At 42.7% G+C, this 20,000-nt stretch overlaps 2 protein-coding genes across 5 annotated transcripts in view; both read right to left on the minus strand.

Moving 5' to 3' along the window:
- Window positions 1-867: 867 nt before the first annotated feature.
- LOC105895832 (NACHT, LRR and PYD domains-containing protein 12-like) lies at window positions 868-12,517 on the minus strand. Its single transcript, XM_042703529.1, has 12 exons — window positions 12,215-12,517; window positions 11,180-11,382; window positions 10,397-10,576; window positions 7,965-9,768; window positions 7,133-7,306; window positions 6,388-6,561; window positions 5,948-6,121; window positions 5,496-5,669; window positions 4,072-4,245; window positions 3,549-3,815; window positions 2,595-2,641; window positions 868-1,962 (listed from the first exon to the last, which is right to left on the minus strand). The coding sequence occupies exons 1-12, from the start codon at window positions 12,514-12,516 to the stop codon at window positions 1,418-1,420; spliced, it is 4,218 nt and encodes a 1,405-aa protein (XP_042559463.1). The 5' UTR covers window position 12,517; the 3' UTR covers window positions 868-1,417.
- Window positions 12,518-13,972: 1,455 nt separating this feature from the next.
- LOC105895831 (NACHT, LRR and PYD domains-containing protein 12-like) overlaps window positions 13,973-20,000 on the minus strand; it is a 10,403-nt gene continuing 4,375 nt past the window's right edge. For all 4 annotated transcript variants that reach the window (XM_031562667.2, XM_031562666.2, XM_031562668.2 and 1 more), the window contains 7 exons: window positions 18,819-20,000; window positions 18,237-18,410; window positions 17,660-17,833; window positions 17,038-17,211; window positions 16,539-16,712; window positions 15,877-15,923; window positions 13,973-15,612 (listed from right to left, as the gene is read on the minus strand). The exon at window positions 18,819-20,000 is cut by the window's right edge and continues 637 nt beyond it. In XM_031562667.2, coding sequence (XP_031418527.1) covers window positions 15,080-15,612; window positions 15,877-15,923; window positions 16,539-16,712; window positions 17,038-17,211; window positions 17,660-17,833; window positions 18,237-18,410; window positions 18,819-20,000 — 2,458 coding nt within the window. In that variant the 3' untranslated portion in view covers window positions 13,973-15,079. The remainder of the gene's footprint in view (window positions 15,613-15,876; window positions 15,924-16,538; window positions 16,713-17,037; window positions 17,212-17,659; window positions 17,834-18,236; window positions 18,411-18,818) is intronic.

Raw genomic sequence — 20,000 nt, forward strand, 5'->3', positions numbered from 1 at the left:
ATTTGCATTGTAGTATCTGAGTTTACCTTTGCAATGAAACAGAAACCATTATTACTGGGGTGGTCTAAAGGCATACTAAAGAGATGCGTTTGGGGATGTCAATATGCCTTTAAAGCTCAGCGAGTTTTTGTCCTAGAATCATAAAAAGATCACCCCCAGAAACCTTTAATCTTCTACATATATGCTACAAAAACATCAAGGCATGTCAGACTACCGAAAAAAGTCTAACAGGCCTTAGTCCCCTAGATGCATTCATGGTGATTAGCTAACTCACAGCAACAGATTGTGGAGAAATACAGCACGTTTCCAAGTTAAGGGTCCTTTCATAGACATTAAGGGTTTTAACACGATGGATATCACTGATTGATATCAGTATATTCGGAGAAATGAAAACAACTTTGCAGTTCATTACCTTAGAAAAATGTCCCTCAACTCAACAAGGTGGCACTATGAAAATGTTGCATATTACATTATAGAGTATACTCTACTTGGTGCTGCAGGCCTCTGTGTGTGTGTGTGTGTGTGTGTGTGTGTGTGTGTGTGTGTGTGTGTGTGTGTGTGTGTGTGTGTGTGTGTGTGTGTATGTGTATATACAGTATATATATATGTGTGTGTGTGTGTGTGTGTGTGTGTGTCTGTGTGTGTGTGTGTGTGTGTGTGTGTGAATAAGTTCAGATTTGCATAATGAATGTATTTATCTGTCCATGCATGTGTGTGTGTGGGGGGGGTGTGAGTGTGAGTGCACACGCATGCATCTGCCTGTTTATTTAGTGAAGTCCAGCCCAATAGGTTCCGATCAGCACCGCCAAGGACACACTGGATCCCTAGTTTCCCTCCCGTGGAGAGTCCAACCAGCACCACCAAGGACACACTGGATCCCTAGTTTCCCTCCCGTGGAGAGTCCAACCAGCACCACCAAGGACACACTGGATCCCTGGTTTCACCCCTGTGGAGAGTGCTTGTCCAGACACTTGTGATAGCTCGCCGTGCTGTCAGGTAGGCACCTTCAGATAAGAGCGCCGACTCGGAGACTGAATGTAAAAGCTCACTGTCTCATCCATCAAACTGTTCTCTGGAGTAGGACTGAGGTCACAGCATGTCCAGGCCGAGGGCTTGGAATAAGGGAAGATTGAGGCCTGGCTTAGGTGAACTGTGGCTGACTGTTCAGTGGGATAGAAAGGGGATTTGTTTGTTGCTGTACGCGTTACAATAAATCTTATAGAGAACCCTCTAGAATTCTTCAGTGATCTTTCTTTCTAACATCTCGTTGTTTTATATTCCACCTCTGTATCAACCTATGACCAACCCAGCCAATTCTCTTTTTTTCAGACGGTGTCCGGAAAGGCTAAATGCAACTTCATTCATTAATTAAATGAATAGATTAATAGATTTATTAATTCTATTTTGTAATGTAATTTTAGCCTGTCTTGCAGAGGGCCACAGAGCACTCAGGTGCCACCCAAAAGCCTGCGTACAGGGGCTCCGTGAAGGCCTCCCGGAACGTGTGCAGGTGCGTGAGCTGTCCGGAGGCGGATGACACGCTGTAGAAGGACAGCGTCCCCGACGGCCGGTCCAGGAACACGCCGACACGTCGCGGCTGCCCTCGCGGCACCAGAATCTCCACCCTCCTCTCCTCGTGCCAGGCCTTGTAGCCGGAAATTGTGGAGCACTCGAGCGCCCAGGAGGAGCCGTTCGCTCCGATCCCGGACACGTCGGCCGACCCTTTGCGCTCGATGCACTTGTACACCGCTCCGAGAAGCGCTTTGCATCCGGACCATTCCGCTTCCCAGTAGCAGCGCCCCGACAGGGGTTCGGCGCAGAGCACCTGAGGGCACAGGGTGAACCTCTCGGGGCGGTCGGGGTACGTGTGCACCTCCCCTCTGCAGGTGGCGCTACTCTTGTCCTCTGACAGAGAGAGCTCTGGGTGCAGGGTGTCTGGGTCGAAGGAGAGAGAGCAGGCGTCTGCACAAGAGAGAGAGAAGGAGAGAGAGAGCAAGAGAGAGAGAGACAGAGACAGAGAAGTAGAGAGAGAGAGAGAAGTACAGAGAGAGAGAGAGAGAAAGAGAAGTAGAGAGAGAGAGAAGAAAGGAAGAAAATAAGGGTTGAAGCTGGGAAATTGTAAAGACTGTACTAATCAAAGGGGATTGAATGTATGTATGCATGTGTGTGTGTGTGTGTGTGTGTGTGTGTGTGTGTGTGTGTGTGTTTGTGCAGGTGTGTGTATGTATGGGTGTGCATGTTGTTGAGAGTGTGTGGGGGCATGTGCCTGTGTGTGTGTGTGTGTGTCTTTCTTCCTGGGATGACAGGGGTTGTGTCTGATCCTGCGAAACATCAAAGAATACATGCATTTCATGCACACTAGTTAAAAGGGTTTTGATTTGTGTGTGTGTGTGTGTGTGTGTGTGTGTGTGTGTGTGAGGGGGGGGGGGGTGTGTGCATATGTGTGTGTTAGAGGAGGCGTGTCCATGCTCCCAGGAAGGTTATCTGTGATTTGCGTGTGGTTGACTGCGTTTGGAGTGCAGCACTCCGGGGCAGTCAAGGCACAGAGATGACTTTGATTGACGTGAGTAATTATTCAAATGAATTTCACTCACATTTTCCTAATTCTGTTGTCAGACAGAAGAGTCCCCCATGGTCAAAGCTGTTAGAGAAACAACAAATAATATACCATCAGAAAAATGTCATGCATTATCTAATTATCATTTTATTAATTGAATATAATAAAAACAAATTACTAAATAATCAGAATTAGGTTAAAATAGGATTTGACATACATACACATACTCGAGGATACTACACATACTATATAAATGTATAGGTGGCCTATGATGATAATGAGAGCTCCATGCACCTGTCTAACTGCCTATGCCACATGTTGACCTGTCTTACTGCCTATGCCAAATGTTCACCTGTCGTACTGCCTACGCCACATGCTCAGCTGGAAACCAATGACATGTTTCCAGATCACAAGTAAATATGGGCTAGCAGCGGCAGGCTAGCAGGGGCGGGCTAGCAGGGCAAGGCTAGCAGGGGCGGGCTAGCAGTGCCAGGCTAGCAGCGCCAGGTTAGCAGCGCCAGGCTAGCAGTGGCAGGCTAGCAGGGGAAGGCTAGCAGTGCCAGGCTAGCACAAATGCCCATCCCAGTTTCGGTTCACTTTACCATAGCACATCAGTACACATTTCTACAGTACTTCTACATCCACCATTCAAAAGTTTGGGGTCACTTAGAAATGTCATTGTTTTCCATGAAACATACATAAAAATAAGCTTGAATAGTTTTAGCTATGAGAGTTGAGAAATTAATAGGAAATATAGTCATTGACAAGGGCAGAAATAATGATTTTGAATTTGCTTTTCTTTCAAAAGACAAGGACATTTGTAAGCAACCCCAAACTTTTGAACAGTAGTGTATATTAGGGTACATTGGTACAACTCTCATAACTAAAACTTCCAAACCTTTAACACTGTGACAACTGGACACAGAAAAGTAAACTAAAGCACAAAGCAGAAGAGAAAAGAGTGTGTCCCTTTGACGGGAGCTTTGCTTACTTGACGAGCGTCAGGTGGCAGTTAGGGTCCTGCACTCTTGCCCTCTGTGCCTGTGTCCCTGCGTCTCCGGGGTGATTGTAGCTCAGGTCGAGCTCCTTCAGGCAGGCGGGGCGCGAGGTCAAGGCCGCTGCCATGGAGACACAGCCAGGTTCCGAGATGCAACAGAAAGATAACCTGAGAGGAGACAGTTTGAGGTCAAGAAAGAAAGAAAGGAGGGAAAAAATGTTTAAGAGAAATAGAACAGGGAGGCAGACACAGAGATAGAAGAGAGAGGAAATGGAAGAGTGAGAGAATAAAAGAGATAGAAGAGAGAGTGAATGAGAATGAAAGAATGAGAGAATAGAAGAGTTAGGTTTGGTTTGTTTTTCTAGGAGAACAAAGTCAGAGGGCTCTTCTATTAGAGTCTAATTTTAAGATGAGTAAAACGTCAGCAGTAAGACAAGTACGGATACGCATAACATAAATATTTAGCATATCGTTTACGGCTCAGCGAAACGCCTCCAAACAAACCCGCAGAAATCACCTGAGTGACTCCAGCTTGCAGTTCGGACTCGTTAACCCTTCAGAGATTACTTCCACTCCTGAGTCCTGCAGGACGTTACAGCTCAGGTCCAGCTCGGTCAGAGGGCAGTGGTCTGCGCTGAGAATGGCCGCCAGACCTGGACAGCTGTCCTCTGTCAGACCACATTGCTTTAGTCTAAGGGGAGAGAGAGGAAAAAAACTTGTAAATTAGTGGAAAAATGAGTGACTGACCTTTGAGTAGGTAAGGAGGTCCAATTAAGTACTTAAAGAGATTAATAGTTAATCGTGTTTCCATCAAGAAACCGATTGGGAGTAAAGATTTGGTATGTTCTGTGAAAAAAACATACCAAAAAACATAACAAAGTGTCATTAGGCAAGATGTAAAAATATCAATATGACACACTAACAAAGGGGTCAATCACAATGTCGTCTTTTCCTTTTTTTTCACGAGATATTAATAATATTATAATATATAAATGGTGTAAAAAACATACCAAAAAAACATACCAAAGTGTCATTACTGTGTCATTACTGTATGCAAGATATATAAAATACCAATATGACACAATAACAAAGGGGTCAATCACAATGTCGCCTTTTCCTTTTTTTTCACGAAATATTAATAATATTATAATATATAAATGGTGCCACCACTGCTTTAGTCCACAGGGAGAGAATGGTGTTACATGATAACCTGAAAGAACACTGTGAGTCCAGTGCATGGTCCCATATGATACTAATGCAGTCATAATAACACACTCACACACACACACACACACACACACACACACACACACACACACACACACATGGCGTTTCATGATAACCTGAAAAGACACTGTGAGTCCAGTGCATGGTCCCGTATGGTACTAGTGCAGTCATAATAAAATAATCAGTTTTCCTCTGATATATCAGTGAACCAGTGGCAGCGAAATCAATGGCATTTTGGCAGAGGTACGACCGCGCTATAAATAATATCAATAACAGGCACTGGCTAAAGGTGCCGTCACAGTACCATCACCGTCTGAACACACTGTATGATAGCATCAGCAGACGCTGTGGCCCTTCGTGCGTGGCCCCTAATGACACCACTGTAATGTAATGATGATGATTATTCACCCCTGAAAGTGAAATAAGAGTCATTATCTCAGAGGTATGACACAGCACATCATCTCTATAGGAGACACTGGGATAGTGTTCAGTCACACCTCTCTGGTCACAAAATCTCACAACATTTTTATTTTATTTTATCTCAGACAGTGAGATAGAGTTCAGTCACTCTCTGGTCAGAAAATGTCCCTTTAAAACGTGGCCATTGTTATTCTGCTGAAAATATGACACTCAGTGACCCTCTGTACTTGGCCTCTAACGACTGTAATGATAATAAAAATAAATTAAATTATACAAAATTCACTTCTGACTCACCTCAGGGTTTTCAATGCACAGTGGGGACTCGTGAGGCCAGAGGAGAGGCTCTCAATCATGGGGTCATCTAGGTCGTTGTCACTCAGGTCCAGCTCTTTGAGGTGTGCAGTGCCTGACTTGAGGACAGAGGCAATGACCTCACAGTGCTGGCATGTTAGACAACACCTCTTCAGCCTGAAATGCATTTAATTTCCTTCACTGTCAGACATATTGCTTTTGATGGATGTAGATCAACAATCAGACACACAGACACACAGACACACAGACACACAGACACACACACACACACACACACACACACACACACAGAGACACACACACACACACACACACACACACAGAGAGACACACACTGCTTTTCAAAAATCCTCTTCTTAGCTCACCTTTGCACACAACAGAAATATTGTAAAATAAATAAATAAAAAGCTGAAGGTTGCATGCGTGTCACACACCTCAATGTCTCCAGCTGGCATTGAGGGCTCGTCATGCTTGTCAACAGCTTGCTCGCTCCAGCATAATCAAGCTCATTGTGACTCAGGTCGAGCTCTCTCAGGTTAGGCAGGCTACAGCTGACAGCGGAGGCCAACACCTCACACGTTCTGCCCATCTCATGACAACCCTTCATTCTGACATGGAAATAAAATTAAATAAATAAATAAAATAAGAAAAACAACATGACAGGTTATTTTGTACACTGTGTCAAATTTGTTAAGAAGCCTTGCACTGTAGTAGTGGATAGAATGGGTAATTCACTATCAAATACATCCTCAACCACATACACGTAGAACAGAAATATTCAAAAGACATCAATCTGTTACAAAAAAAATAGCATTTTATACGGTTTAACATCATACTGACTAAAACTGACTTCAACAATGAGACAGAGGCCTACCTTAATATCTGTATTTTACAGTTGGGACTTCTCAGTGCAGTACTCAGAAGCCTTATTCCAGAGTCTTGCAGATCGTTGTCAGTAAGATCCAGTTCACTAAGGTGAGACGTCTCTGACTGAAAAGCTGAGATGAGATTGCCCCAGCACTTCTCAGTCAGTTTGCAGCGGTTGAATCTGCAATCAAGTAGAAGAAAAAGAGTAACCATAACAATAGTCAACTAAAGATGAACCCCTTAATAGGCTAGAATGACAAAATGTCAACTGTTGACTCATTCATACTCAACACACTTCTTTGTGTCATGGTTCTTTGCATTTTCAAGAGTGGACATAACAGTCCAGCACCGACATGACGTCTGTAGTTAGCACATGGCATGGCGTATGTCACCAGCATTTTCCTAGTGCAATCAATTATTCATGTAAAACATCATGTCAATAATATAATTGTCAGATTTTGATTAATAATTGTCAGATTTTATTGGCACACACGACACACTGCAACACACACGTGCATATATGGAGGCGACACAGGACACACATACACGCACACGCAGGCCTGAGGTCGCTGTGAATTTATTCTCTGCAATTTCCCATCCTGGACCGTCCTTCCTCCAGGACCCCCCAGGAGCAGTGGGCAGCTTGTAAGCGCCCGGGGACCAAGTGAAGTGAACCGTCCATCTTGGTCAGGGATGGACAGGAAAGTGTTCTGTTCTTTTGCAACCTGAGTTCTTTACAATCTAGCACTGACCTGAGTGTCTGTAGTTTGCAGAAGGGACTCGTCAGTCCGATGGAGATCAGTCTCATACCCGAGTCGTGTATGTCGTTGAAACTGAAGTCCAGCTCTCTCAGGTGAGAGTTTGAGCAATGCAGAGCCGACACTATGGTCTCACAGGGCTTCTCTGTGAGTTTACAACCACCAAGCCTGCAGAGGAAGAAAGAGGGAGAGAGATAGTCAGTAACTGATTAATCAATTAATTAATAAATACATCTGATTAATCAATTCAGGGAGTAATGTTTCTAAAGCATTTTTTTTTTACTTTGGAATGAAAAACTAAAATAAACAAAATAAAACAAAAATAAAACTATGGTCTCACAGGGCTTCAGATAGATCTCACAGGAAGACAGATGGAGAGAGATAGTGATTAACAGATTTAATTTGGGGAGTAATGTGTTGACACTTAAGTCTCGTAAACATATTTCTAAAGTATTTTTAAACTTTGCACTTTGAAATGAAGAACTAAAATAAAACTCTCAGAGCCTTTCTGCAGTACCTTACTGAGTACATACTGTGAGCCTTTCTGCAGTACCTTACTGAGTACATACTGTGAGACTGCATGCACATATTTCATTCATGTTTTGAAAATATTCTCAAACTTTATAATGATGACATCTATAAAGATTTTTTTTTAATTCTGACTTTAGAACCTATCAGAGATAGATAACGCTGTGACTAAATGATCTAGCTTTGTATCACATCTCTGAATACAAAAAAAATAGAATAAGATAGAAGAGAGAACACTTTGTTTAGGAATATTTGGATGCTAAATCATCCCAAAACAATAAAAACTAAAAACCCTCACAGAGCCTTTCTGCAGTACCGCACAACCGGGAGTAGTCTCCTGCGGCCCTCGTCGGAGGTCTTGTAGTTCCTGAGGTCGAACTCATCCAGAGGATCCTCAGACATCAGGAGCATGTAAGCCAACGCTGAGCAGTGAGCAGGGGACAGTGGGGTCCCGGGGCCCCTCTCTGACTTCAGAAACGTTTGAATTTCGTCATGGACGGATGCGTCGTTCATCTCGATCAAGCAGTGGAAGAGGTTGATGCACCTTTCAGGAGAGACGTTCTTCCTTTGCATCTCTTTGAGGTTTTTGACAGCTCTACTGATGCTCTCTGGACTGCTCTCCATGCGAGTTAGCAGCCCTTGGAGAAGCCGCTGATTGCTCTCCAGGGAGAGGCCGTGAAGGAATCGTACAAACAAGTCCAGGTGTCCGTTTTCGCTCTCTGATGCTTTGGTGACGACGCTGTTCAACAAGATGTCCAGCGTGACATTCTTGCGGCTGGCTCGTGACTTGCCCTTGAGGAAAAATGCCATTGCTTCCATGTCCCGGCTAATGTACGAGTAGAAAATGTGGACAGCCGCGAGGAACTCTTGGATGCTCAAATGGACAAAGCAGTAGATCTTCGTTTCATAAAACACAGATTCCTCCTTGAGGATCTCGGTGCACATTCCGCAGTAAATGGATGCCTCATTGATGTTGATGCCACACTCACGGAGATCTGCCTCGTAGAACATCAAGTTGCCCCTTTCTAAGTTGAGGAAAGCGAGCTTTGCCAGCTTCAGAAGCAGGTCCCTGTTCGATCCCAAGAGCTTCTGTCTCTCTGACACACTTCCACCGTGGTACTTTTGGTACTTGATGTTTGTCTGAATGAGAAGAAAGTGGGCGTACATCTCTGTGAGCGTCTTCGGGATTTCCTTCTTTCCACCCTGATCCAGAATTTTCTGGAGCACAATGGCCGAGATCCAGCAGAAGACTGGGATGTGACACATGATGTGGAGGCTCCGTGACACCTTGATGTGCGCAATGATTTGCTCTGCTTTGGCTGGATCACTGATCTTCTTCCTGAAATACTCCTCTCGTTGTGGCAAGTTAAATCCCCGCACCTCGGTCAGTTGGTCAACGTACTGAGTGGGAATCTGACCAGCTGCAGCCGGCCGGGACGTTACCCAGATGTGTGCTGAAGGAAGCAGTGTACCGTTAATCAGGTTAGCAACCAGCGCATCCACCGAAGCCACCTCAGTGACGTTGGCTAGTCTTGTTTTACGGAAGTCTAGCTTAAGCCTGCTCTCATCCAGCCCATCGAAAATGATGACCGTTTTACGCTCGAAGCATTTTCTTGTGTCATAGAGTTCCTTAAGTTCAGGGTGAAAGTCGAGGAGTAGACCAAGAAGACTGTACTTCCTACCTCGTACCAAATTCAGCTCTCTGAACGAGAACGCAAAAACGAAATGGATGTCGCTATTGGCCTCCCCTTCTGCCCAGTCCAGAATGAACTTTTGCACTGACACGGTCTTACCAATGCCAGCTATTCCTTTGGTCATCACAGATCGAACAGTGCCATCTTGTTCTGGCAAAGGTTTGAAGATGTCATTGCAATGGATTGCTGTATCTTGTGTTACTGGTTTCCTGGAGACCGTTTCAAGTTGCCAGACCTCGTGCTCATCGTTGACCCCTTCACTCTCCCCCTCTGTGATGTACAGGTCTGTATAGATCTTGTTAAGGAGGATTTTGTTGCCCTTCTTTTCAACACCCTCAAATATGCACTCAGATTTTTCCTTCATTAGAGCCTTGTGATTCATCTGGACATTTTCCAAGACAGCATCATCTGTCCAAAGAGAACACACAAATATAGCTATTTACCAAATGTCAATTTTATTTTCAAACGAAAATATTAAATTATGAATTTAAACATATTGAATTATTAATGTAACATATAAATTTCATCATATTTAAAATGAGACTTTATATGTTGCTTTTGGATGAAAGCGTTTTCTTAATAGCTGTCCTTAATTATGCTATTTCAAAAAATTACTTTTGGGTTTTAATTATGTATTCAAAAACATCTCTTGTGTATGGTTGCATTTGACAAGCCATTTTAGACATTATGTGACTGTGAATTCTTTTTGATAATTCTTTTTTATATTTTGATAATTCATTAATTAATACTATATTGATATTTCAGATATTCCTGCTCAGTCATCAGCTTAATTTATATTCAAATTTACAATTTAGCACTTGTAACACAATGTAACACTTGTATCCGAATAAAATGTATAGAACAGTGCAATAAACATATATAATAGAGAAACATATATAATATATAAAACATATATGATGAAGGAACATGATATATAAACATAAATGATAAAGAAACACAGATGATATATAAACATAGATGCATACAACTGCATGTGCTCAAACACAAACACATGACCTCAGGTCTCAACACTCACCATCATCCTTGTCTCCCGGCTCACTGTTGAAGAACACAGAGCCCTCGATGTGGCAGTTGTTGAGGGTGGGGGCATTAACTAGGGCCCCTGTCTGTGCTGAGATGGTGGTGTGCACACAGGGAGGAGCAGCATTCGGTGGGCCACATGCTGCTATATCGATGGGTTGTGCCTCTGAAACTGCTAATGGCAGTGGGAGAAGGAGGAGAGAGGGGAAGGGGATGGAGAGGGAAGGAGGAGAGAGGGGGAGGGAGAGATTTAAAAAATCCCACTCCAATATTGCTAAAGGTAAAACATTACCTGCAGGGTTCAACAAAGGTCAAACATTACCTGCAGGTTTCAACAAAGGTCAAACATTACCAGCGGGTTTCAACAAAGGTCAGACATTACCTGAGGGTTTCAATAGAGGTCAAAGGTCAAACATTACCTGAGGGTTTCAACAAAGGTCAAACATTGCCTAAAGGGTTTCAACAGAGGTCAAAAGCCAAACATTACCTGAGGGTTTCAACAAAGGTCAAACATTGCCTAAAGGGTTTCAACAGAGGTCAAAAGCCAAACATTACCTGAGGGTTTCAACAGAGGTCAAAGGTCAAACATTACCTGAGGGTTTCAACAAAGGTTTAAGCAGGGGCCCCTCGGGACATGATGTAACATGTAAACATTCCAAAGATTTAAAACAAAAAGAGCTGTAGCCCGATGTATCAACAACTGATGACGTTTACAATTTTCACAGCAAGAACAGAACATAATGGCATCAGCTGGTGAAGAGGTATAAAAACTCTGCACCTGTTATTGTCTGTGAAGACTGTGGAGTTTTGCGTCTTTTTTCACACTTTGCACAGGTGTACTGTCCTGATGGACCAGACTGGCTCCAGTAGCTGCTGATGCACTGCCTGCAGAAACTGTGTCCACAGGTGGTGATGACTGGATCCGTCAGAAGCTGCTCACACACTCCACACTGATCCTGGGTCAGACTTACTGATGACCCACTGTGGAACCAGGGGCAGAAAATATTGTGTCAACAGAACATTAACACGAAGAGTATAGTGTTTTTAATAATAATATAATATTTATGGATTCAGTTTATGAGAATGTATCGATGTACTTGCAGCAAAAACAGCAGAGTAAGGGAAGGGAACCGTCATGGGCATAAGCCCATACTGTCAGGTATAGTGTTTTTAATCACTGAAATCCCATCTCAGAAGCTAAAATAATGACAGGTAAAGTGTTTTTAAATCACTAAAATCCCATCTCAGAGGCTAAAAATATTGACAGGTAAAGTGTTTGATGATTTGTGGAGAGATGGTATGCTCCATTTTGAATTACAATTGAGCTTCAATACATTTTTATAGTGCCGGATGGAATTTACAAACAGACCCAAGTAAGCATGGCTATCCTGTAGTAGGTATCAACAAGTAACTCAGTAGGCAGCCCTTCAGTTAACATGGTTAGACGGTTGGCTTGCTCAAAAACCCTAAGTTAATGTAACATATAAATATCAATTGATGTTGATTGAGACACTAATGGTAGCCTCTTTCAATCATCTAAATGTTCTCGTGCTCTCATGCTTCAGCCTGCCCCACACTGGCCAAACTTTTAGTTTACTTTTGTGAAAGGAGGTAGTATAATACACTGTCCTCAATCTGCTTGGGGTGGGGAGAATTAAATAATTTAGCTCGCTCTCCGACTGCTAGTAAATCTAACATATAGCCTCTTTAACGTACCGATCCAAAGCCTGTTCCTCTAATGTTATCAGAATATAGCGTATTTTCTTATAACTAACTATGAAGTTTATAAAAAAATGTAGGTAATTTAACATACGCGTCTGTAGCCTGTTCCTCTTGGCTTGGCACTTCCTTAATCCCATTCTCCAGGGCATCTGCAAGATCTGTACGGCTGATTTTCCTCAGGATGTGTATTGTGATTTTCAGAGCACCTTCGCTGCCATAGACCTCCATCATTGTTTCCACAATGTCCGTCGCGTCACTGTCTCCAAGCCGGTCTCTGGGTATGGGCTCGACACCGTCCAGAGTTCGGTGGCTCAGGTACAGCTTGAACCTCTTCAGCTGCTCAGGCTTCAGGTGATCCGTAGCATGAAGTAGAAGGTCCAGTTGGGTCCCCATGATGTGGAACTGATGACATACAGGCTGATAAAGATTGTTTATTATTATTATTATTTTTTTATTTTATTACTTTTCACATTTATTGTTTACTGTAAATGCTCTAGCTGTGCAGAGTCATGTTGCTCAGGTAGATCTTGAGCGTATTCAGCTAATTGGGCTTCAGATGAACAAGAGTCCTGAGGACCATGATAGAAATAGTCAAAAATTTATAATAAATAATAATAAATAAAAATAATAAATTTGGTCTTTCAGTGAAATCATTGAATCAGACAGTGGAACACTGGAATTAGAATTAGTGGAATTAGAAGTGGGTCACTTTCAACAACTATCACCTTTAATTAAGTCCAAGTCATCATCACTTGAACATTAATTTTAACATTAATTCATTCATTAATTGATTAATTTCATTTATCCATTGATCAGGGTATTTCCCTTCCTGGAAAATGTGAACTTGGACAGTGCTCTGTGTTCATACTTCTCCAAATGTGACAGTGAATGGAGGTCAGGTAAGGTTACTGTTAATTTAAAAACGCCCCCTAGCTGGATCGGTAGGGTATGAAGCAACAAAAATAAAATAATTGAACCATAAACAGTTTGAAAAGTAAATAGGCACTACTACTGCCACAAGCACGCGTAATATCAAATGCCTGTTTCCAACAGTTCACTTGAAAATCAACAAAAGACAAACTGCATATGCCCACTGCTGTGCGAATAGTTTTGATGCCTCCTCAAACTAATCATCCATTTATACATGCTGTGGTGTCACCATCACTTGAACATGACTTGTAATTTACTTTTAGTTCGGTACTTCATTCAGTCACACAAACAAAAGAACAGCATAACACAATCCAGGAAGTAGTCATACAGTGAGCGTATTACTTTTAACACAGTTCAGTGGTCTCAGTAACATTGAGACAGCGTTTAAAAACAGGCATTTATCTTTGGCATTCTTACAACATAAACCCATGAACAACACAAAGATATGTTAGTGATACATTCGAAGACATGAGACACGTAAGAAAGCAGACACACTCACCGTCAGCTCTCACATGTTAAGACGGCTCTCCCCCACGTCCAACGCAAATGTCATAGTGTTATCACATGTGATAGTGGTAGCAAATGGTGTCGTTTCCGTTTCAAGCCTGGGTTTAAGTCACATCCTGTGCGACTGCACTGTGCCTGAGGTTGCCAACTCTTCCTGAACACAAGGTATTCAACGCTATTTCCTTTCCTCCTTTAGATAAACACACTCACATACTGTTTGGAAAAACAAATGTTAAGAATACCCACAAAGCCCGTAACACTATTCTCCCCCATTTCACAAGCAAATTTGATATGTAACTTCAGATTCTTCAGGTTTGTCGACCTTCCGTTCTTCCTTTGAATGCACACACTGACAGCTTTGGCTGTTTATTGTTCCCATCAGACTTTGCCCTTCTCCCTTTATCTTAACTGCACTGCACTGTCTCTGATCATATCAACAGTATACTGGCAGGACCTGTTTAGGCATGAACAAACAGTTCAAACAAGACTGTCTGTACACAAGTTGAAGACATTGCCCTTGTTTCTGGTTCACTTTGAGCTTCAGTTTTCGTTATTCTGAGCTCCTGTGTGAATAACCTGTTTAAAAATCTTGATTCTCGTTTGGAAAACTTGCTAAAGAAACTTTTAACTGTATAATTTTGTTAAGAATATTGTAATTGCTGTCTGAACAACTTGCTAAAGAATCACGACTCCTGCCTGGATAACTTGTTTTTCAATGATAAACCCTATCCTGTTTTACGTAGAATCATAACTCCTGTTTGAATACATGAGTCCATGACAGCAGTTTATTCATAGTTCATTGTGGTAGAAATAGTCAAATGTGTTTGGTGTCAATCACAACAAAAGAGGACAAATATGTTTGCATCAACTTGTACAATAATACATCACTTCATAGTTCATCTAGTAATACGTGATTTATGCGACTTGCAGACTACAGTTACTGTAGGCAACTATAAATTTGAACATTTTATTTACACTATAAAACACAAATGTGGAGAATATTTACAAGTATGTACAATGTGTATAGTAAAAAAAAAAAACCATCAACTAATGTCCACTATCACAAAATGGCTACATGATGTCCTTATTCCATTGACTTCAAGATACTCACTGGTAGTAATTCCCGTTTTACCTTTGGCTTTCAGGCTCATAAAAAGTAACAAAAGACCCAATAAAATCCCAACTGAATGTTGCCATTTGGGTTTTAGATAAAATAAGTAAATACATCTATGAAGTACAGCAAATGGGTAAAGACAGTGTTAATCTCATCAGGACGTCAGTGTATTCTACATGGCTACAAAATGGAAGCGAAGCAATAGCGTTTTCTGTCAGTAAGTCAACTGGTCAATCAGCTTCTTTTTGTATGTGCATGCAAACGCCCTGACTGTGAGCTGCAAAAAAGCAACAAAAGTACGTTTAAAGCACAACGTTCAGCTGCTAGGCTATAACTCACAGATGTCAAAGCACAACGTTCAACTGCTAGGCTACTTGACGGATGTCAAAGCACAACGTTCAGCTGCTAGGCTAACTCACAGATGGATGCAGACGAGCCAGCAAAGATAAACCTCAGCGCCGGGTAAAGCGGCTCGGAGAATCTCGAATAGAACGTGTGCAAGTGAGTCAATGTACCTTCGGCGGCACTGAAGAAAGACAAGAGGCCCGCGGGCCAGTTCAGGTACACTGCTATTCGGTGTGCGTTGAGCACGGGGGCAGGTATGTTAGTACGCCGTTTGTTGTGCCTGGCCGTGAACCTGTTATCGTAGCAAGCCAGGCTCCACGACCAGTCGTCGTAGCCGATCTTATTATGCTGCATCCGCCCTTCTGTGACTTTGTACGACACTCCGACAACAACTCCATACCAACCACTTCGCTCGACCTCCCAGTAGGAGCGTCCAGACTGGGGTTCTCTGCAAAGGACCTGCCAGGTGCTAAATCTCTCTGGGTGGTCTGGATAGGGCTGTTCTCGCATGGTGCACTCCACGTTCCTGTTGTCCTCTGAGAGGGAGAGTTTTCTGTGGGCCGTGTTTGGGTCGAAGCTAAGCTTGCAGGCATCTGCGGAGCAGATATTTAAATTTTACATCGAGGTGTTGAATGGACGAGGAATTTATGTAGTAATTGAAATCAGACCACCCCAAGCTTCCTTTTCAATTAAAATGAAACTGACAAGGACTGGCCAGAAGCAATTCATTTCAGATCATTTGAAGTGGGCAGTTAGATTAATTTAGCTAAAATGTACCTACATTTAAATGTTTTCCTATTTAACACTCAATCACCTAATTAAATACCTCCACTCTCTAAACTGGTGAGTTGACTTACATTTTCGCAGTCCAGATCTCAACCTGCAAGCTGCACCATGATCAACACTGTGAACAGTTACACAAATATTTAGTGAGCAAATACACACTTGCACATCCACACATAGTATACTTACACATATAGTACACATTCCCGTTTGACTTTGTAAATGTTTTTTTTTCTGTCAATGTTTTTTTTCTGAAGAAGACATCCTTCTGTCCTACTGTATGTATTACTCAGAGGAGTCCCATGCTGCGGTCAAATTCATAAATAAATCTACACTGACGTCATTTTGGATGACTACTGCATAAACATCACAATACTAGCGTGTGCTACTCGATGATGATGTATTTCCTCATCATTACCCATCTCTTTGTACACCTCCAAATAGGCCAGCTAGCCTCAGGCAACCCCTCCTCCCTGCATGTTAGCTTCAGACAGTACTCTGGAAGGCCTCTTCAACTGCACATTTTTCAAATTGCGAAACTTTTATTTGTCTTTGAGTACATGGCAAGTGACACAAAATTTCAATCTACCTTTTAGTCATTTCTTTCAGCTTGTTGGTGTGTGGCCTTGTGTGTGTTTGTTACAGTAGCAGAAACCAACCTCCACCATCACTTGTTCATTCTTCCAACATCGTCCATTCAGCTTTAGACCTACTCCCCCACCCTCAGTTCACCTACTTGATCTCTGGAAGTTTGGAGCCGGGATCGATCCGTCTAACAGTAAGCAGCTCCGCTCCCATATCCCCAGGGTGGTTGTAGCTCAGATCCAGCTCAAGCAGGTGAGAGGGGTTTGACTTCAGGGCTGAGGCCAGGGAAAGGCAGCCTTCCTCGGAGATAAGACAGCCAAGTAGCCTGGGGGAGGAAGGGGGTGGGGAACAATTGGAGAGGTGGAGAAGGTTAGAGGGGCTGAGGTTGGTCGGGTTTCGCATTTATAAGATATAGATATTCATTCAAGATTTAACATTTTATTTTCCTTTTCTTTTTCTGGTTTCACAACTGGCCTTGCTAATGGGAAGTAATCAATCTGTCATATAAATTCTGCAGTGTTGGCAGAAATGGCCGTTAAATGTTGATCTTGAGAGGTACTGCAAACTAAACTAGGCAAAACATTATGGCTTGTAAAGAACAACACCGCAGGAAAAAATCAGAATGTCAAATCAAATAAAGGCCATTATACTTCAGTTTCTCAAGTTTACACTGTGAACTCCCTAGTCCAGTTGCCAGAAGCTTGGTCCCTGAGTCCCTCAGGTCATTTTCCGTTAGGTCCAGCTCCCTCAGAGTTGAGCCAGGGGACTGGAGGACAGGGCCAAGGCCTCGACAGGACACCTCAGTCAGGCCACAGCATGCCAGTCTGAAAAAAAAAGATGAGATCAGAATGATAAGAGGTGAGATGGTCTCCCTTGTTTAAAAACTGAAGGATATACATAAAATGTATGGCACACAATATATTTATATATATATAAAAATACATAAATAAATAAATATACTATAACAACGCATAACAAATGCATTTATTGTTATGTATTATGTGTATGGGGAGAGTAGCAGTGATCTAGCATGCCCATTATTATACAAAAAAATACATACTACATTACCTTGTTTTTTATTATAATAAAAGCCCTATTCTTAATACTGTATACAGTATTTACCCTTAACAACACATCAACATATTTATTTGTTATTACAGCTTTCAGCACCTCCTGAACAACAACAAAACATTCATTAAGTATTACAATTATTAAAACAAACAAAAAACACACAGAATGTAAATATAGGCATGTGATGTTTCTAGGACCAACCTAAGTGTCTTAAGCTTGCAGTGTGGATTCTTTAATCCCTTGCATATCGACATCACCCCTGAATCCTTCAGCTCATTGCCACTCATGTCCAGCTCTCTGAGGTGGCACAGTTGTGATTGGAGGGCGACCCGCAGACTCCCACAGGACGTCTCAGTCACCTTACACTCAGGGACTCTTCAAAAGATTAAATGTATAATCACTGTTTATGAACAATAACATTTATATATGTTTGAAGGTACTACCAATAGTATTTACAGTCAGGGGCTCTTTAGGGAAGATACTAGTTTGAAGTGTAAGTCATTTGTTTATAAAATATCATTAAAAAAAATTACAATATGTATAATAATGTATACAGTCAGTATTGATGCACTACATAAAATGTATAAACATATCCAGCTATAGCAGTCTTGTTGTAAACCAACATCTGTAAGAACTAGGGCCATAGATAGTTTCATGTCCAGCTATCTATGGTTACTGTAAGAACTCAGCACCCCAGTATAGAGGATTGTGGCACTCACTTACTCACTATAACTGCACATCTTTCTGCAATAAAAGAAAAAATACCCTGTTTATTTACCTCAGTATCTCCAGCTTGCAGTGAGTACTCAGCATTGAGTCAAAGACACAGTCGACTCCTGCATCCAGCAGGTCATTTTTGCCCAGGTCCAACTCCACCAGGTGGCAGTCTGCAGACTGCAGAGCAGATGCCACGATCTCACAAGACGTCTTATTGAGGTTACACGCAGCAAGTCTGCAAAGGGAGGGTCTTTAGTTTGTTTTCTTGGAGGTTTGGGTCAATAAAGAGCCAACCATGAATTTCTTTCACAGCAATGCAAGCACTGAATCCGTTCCGAAATGAAATGCATTAAAGGACACTTCACGGGGTGCCGCTATGTGTTGTCTCATGCAGGACCTCTACTAGTGTATATCAGAACTGAAATTATTTCATATTTAACTTAACAGGGTATTGACAGGAATATATTTTTGAAATGTATTCGACAAAATAATTTCTCAGTATTTGTCAATATGTGTGCCATGTTTAAAAAACAACAACTTCAGTTTCAATGTATTTACATCAGATAAATGTACAACGTCATGATACATTGCCTGTATTGAAAAGTATACTAATAATAAATAAATAATAAATACGGAAACTCACAGAGCCTTTCTGCAACATCTCACCACAGGCACCAGCCTCTTCCTCCCTTCATCTGACGATGTGTTGTACTTCCTCAAGTTGAACTCCTCCAGCACTTCCTCAGACATGAGCAGCACATAGGCCAAGGAAGAACAGAAGGAGGACGAGAGCGGCTTCCTGGAGCCCTCAGACTGCAGGTACTCATGGATCTCTGTGTGCATTGAGTGATCGTTCATCTCCACCAAGCAGTGGAAGAGGTTGATGCACCTCTCGGGGGAGAAGTCCTTGCCCCTGTAGGTCTTGATGTACTGGATCATGTCGTTGATGGCCTCAGTGCTTCTCTGCTGTCGCGGCAGCAGTCCCTGAAGGAGCTTCTGGTTGGACTCGAGAGTGATGCCAAGGAGGAAGCGCAGAAAAAGGTCCAGGTTGCCATTTTTGCTGTTCAAAGCGGTATACAGGGTTTCCTTGAGGAACTGTGTGAGGGGAAGTTCACCTTGGGTTCGACCTTTGGAGCCTCGTACTCGCAGAAGGGGCTGCAGCTCCTTGAAGTTCCCGTTTGTGTGGGCCACGAAGGCATGAAAGGCAGCCAGAAACTCCTGGATGCTCAGGTGCACGAAGAAGTAGACCTTCTGCTGATAAAACACTGATTCTTCTTTTAGGATTTCAGTGCACATCCCCGAGTACACAGAGGCTTCGTCAACGTCGATGCTGCACTCTCTCAGGTCATCCTCGTAGAACATGATGTTCCCCTTCATCGTTTGTTTGAAGGCCAGCTCTGCCAGCTTCAGGACGGCGTCCCTGTGAGACACCAGGAGTCCCTCCCTGTCCGTTCCCCCACGTCCCCCATGGTACTTTTGATCGTTGATGCTTGTCTGGATGAGCAGGAAGTGGGCATACATCTGCGTCAGTGTCTTGGGTATTTCGCTGTTGTCCTTCGTCCTCCTCAGGATCTGCTGGAAAACGGTGGCGGCAATCCAGCAGAAGACGGGAATGTGGCACATGACCTGGAGGCTTCTGGATGTCTTGAAGTGAGCAATGATTTTCTCCGCTTGTGCGGCGTCTTCACATCTCTTCCTGAAGTACTCCTCTTTTTGAAGCTCACTGAAGCCTCGGACTTCCGTCACTTGGTGGACGTACTTGATGGGGATCTGACAAGCTGCCACAGGCCGTGTGGTGATCCACACGAGGGCTGAGGAAAGCAGA

This window comes from Clupea harengus, chromosome 24, assembly GCF_900700415.2.
Source record: "Clupea harengus chromosome 24, Ch_v2.0.2, whole genome shotgun sequence".
In the NCBI taxonomy this organism is placed as follows: domain Eukaryota; kingdom Metazoa; phylum Chordata; class Actinopteri; order Clupeiformes; family Clupeidae; genus Clupea; species Clupea harengus.

Coding starts and splice junctions, on each gene's coding strand:
- LOC105895832 (XM_042703529.1), bottom strand. CDS start 12,516: ATGGGGACCCAACTGGACCTTCTACTTCATGCTACGGATCACCTGAAG. Junction 5,670..5,947: donor TGCCAGCTGGAGACATTGAG/GTGTGTGACACG, acceptor AATGCATTTCAG/GCTGAAGAGGTGTTGTCTAA. Junction 4,246..5,495: donor TGTGCATTGAAAACCCTGAG/GTGAGTCAGAAG, acceptor CTCTCCCCTTAG/ACTAAAGCAATGTGGTCTGA.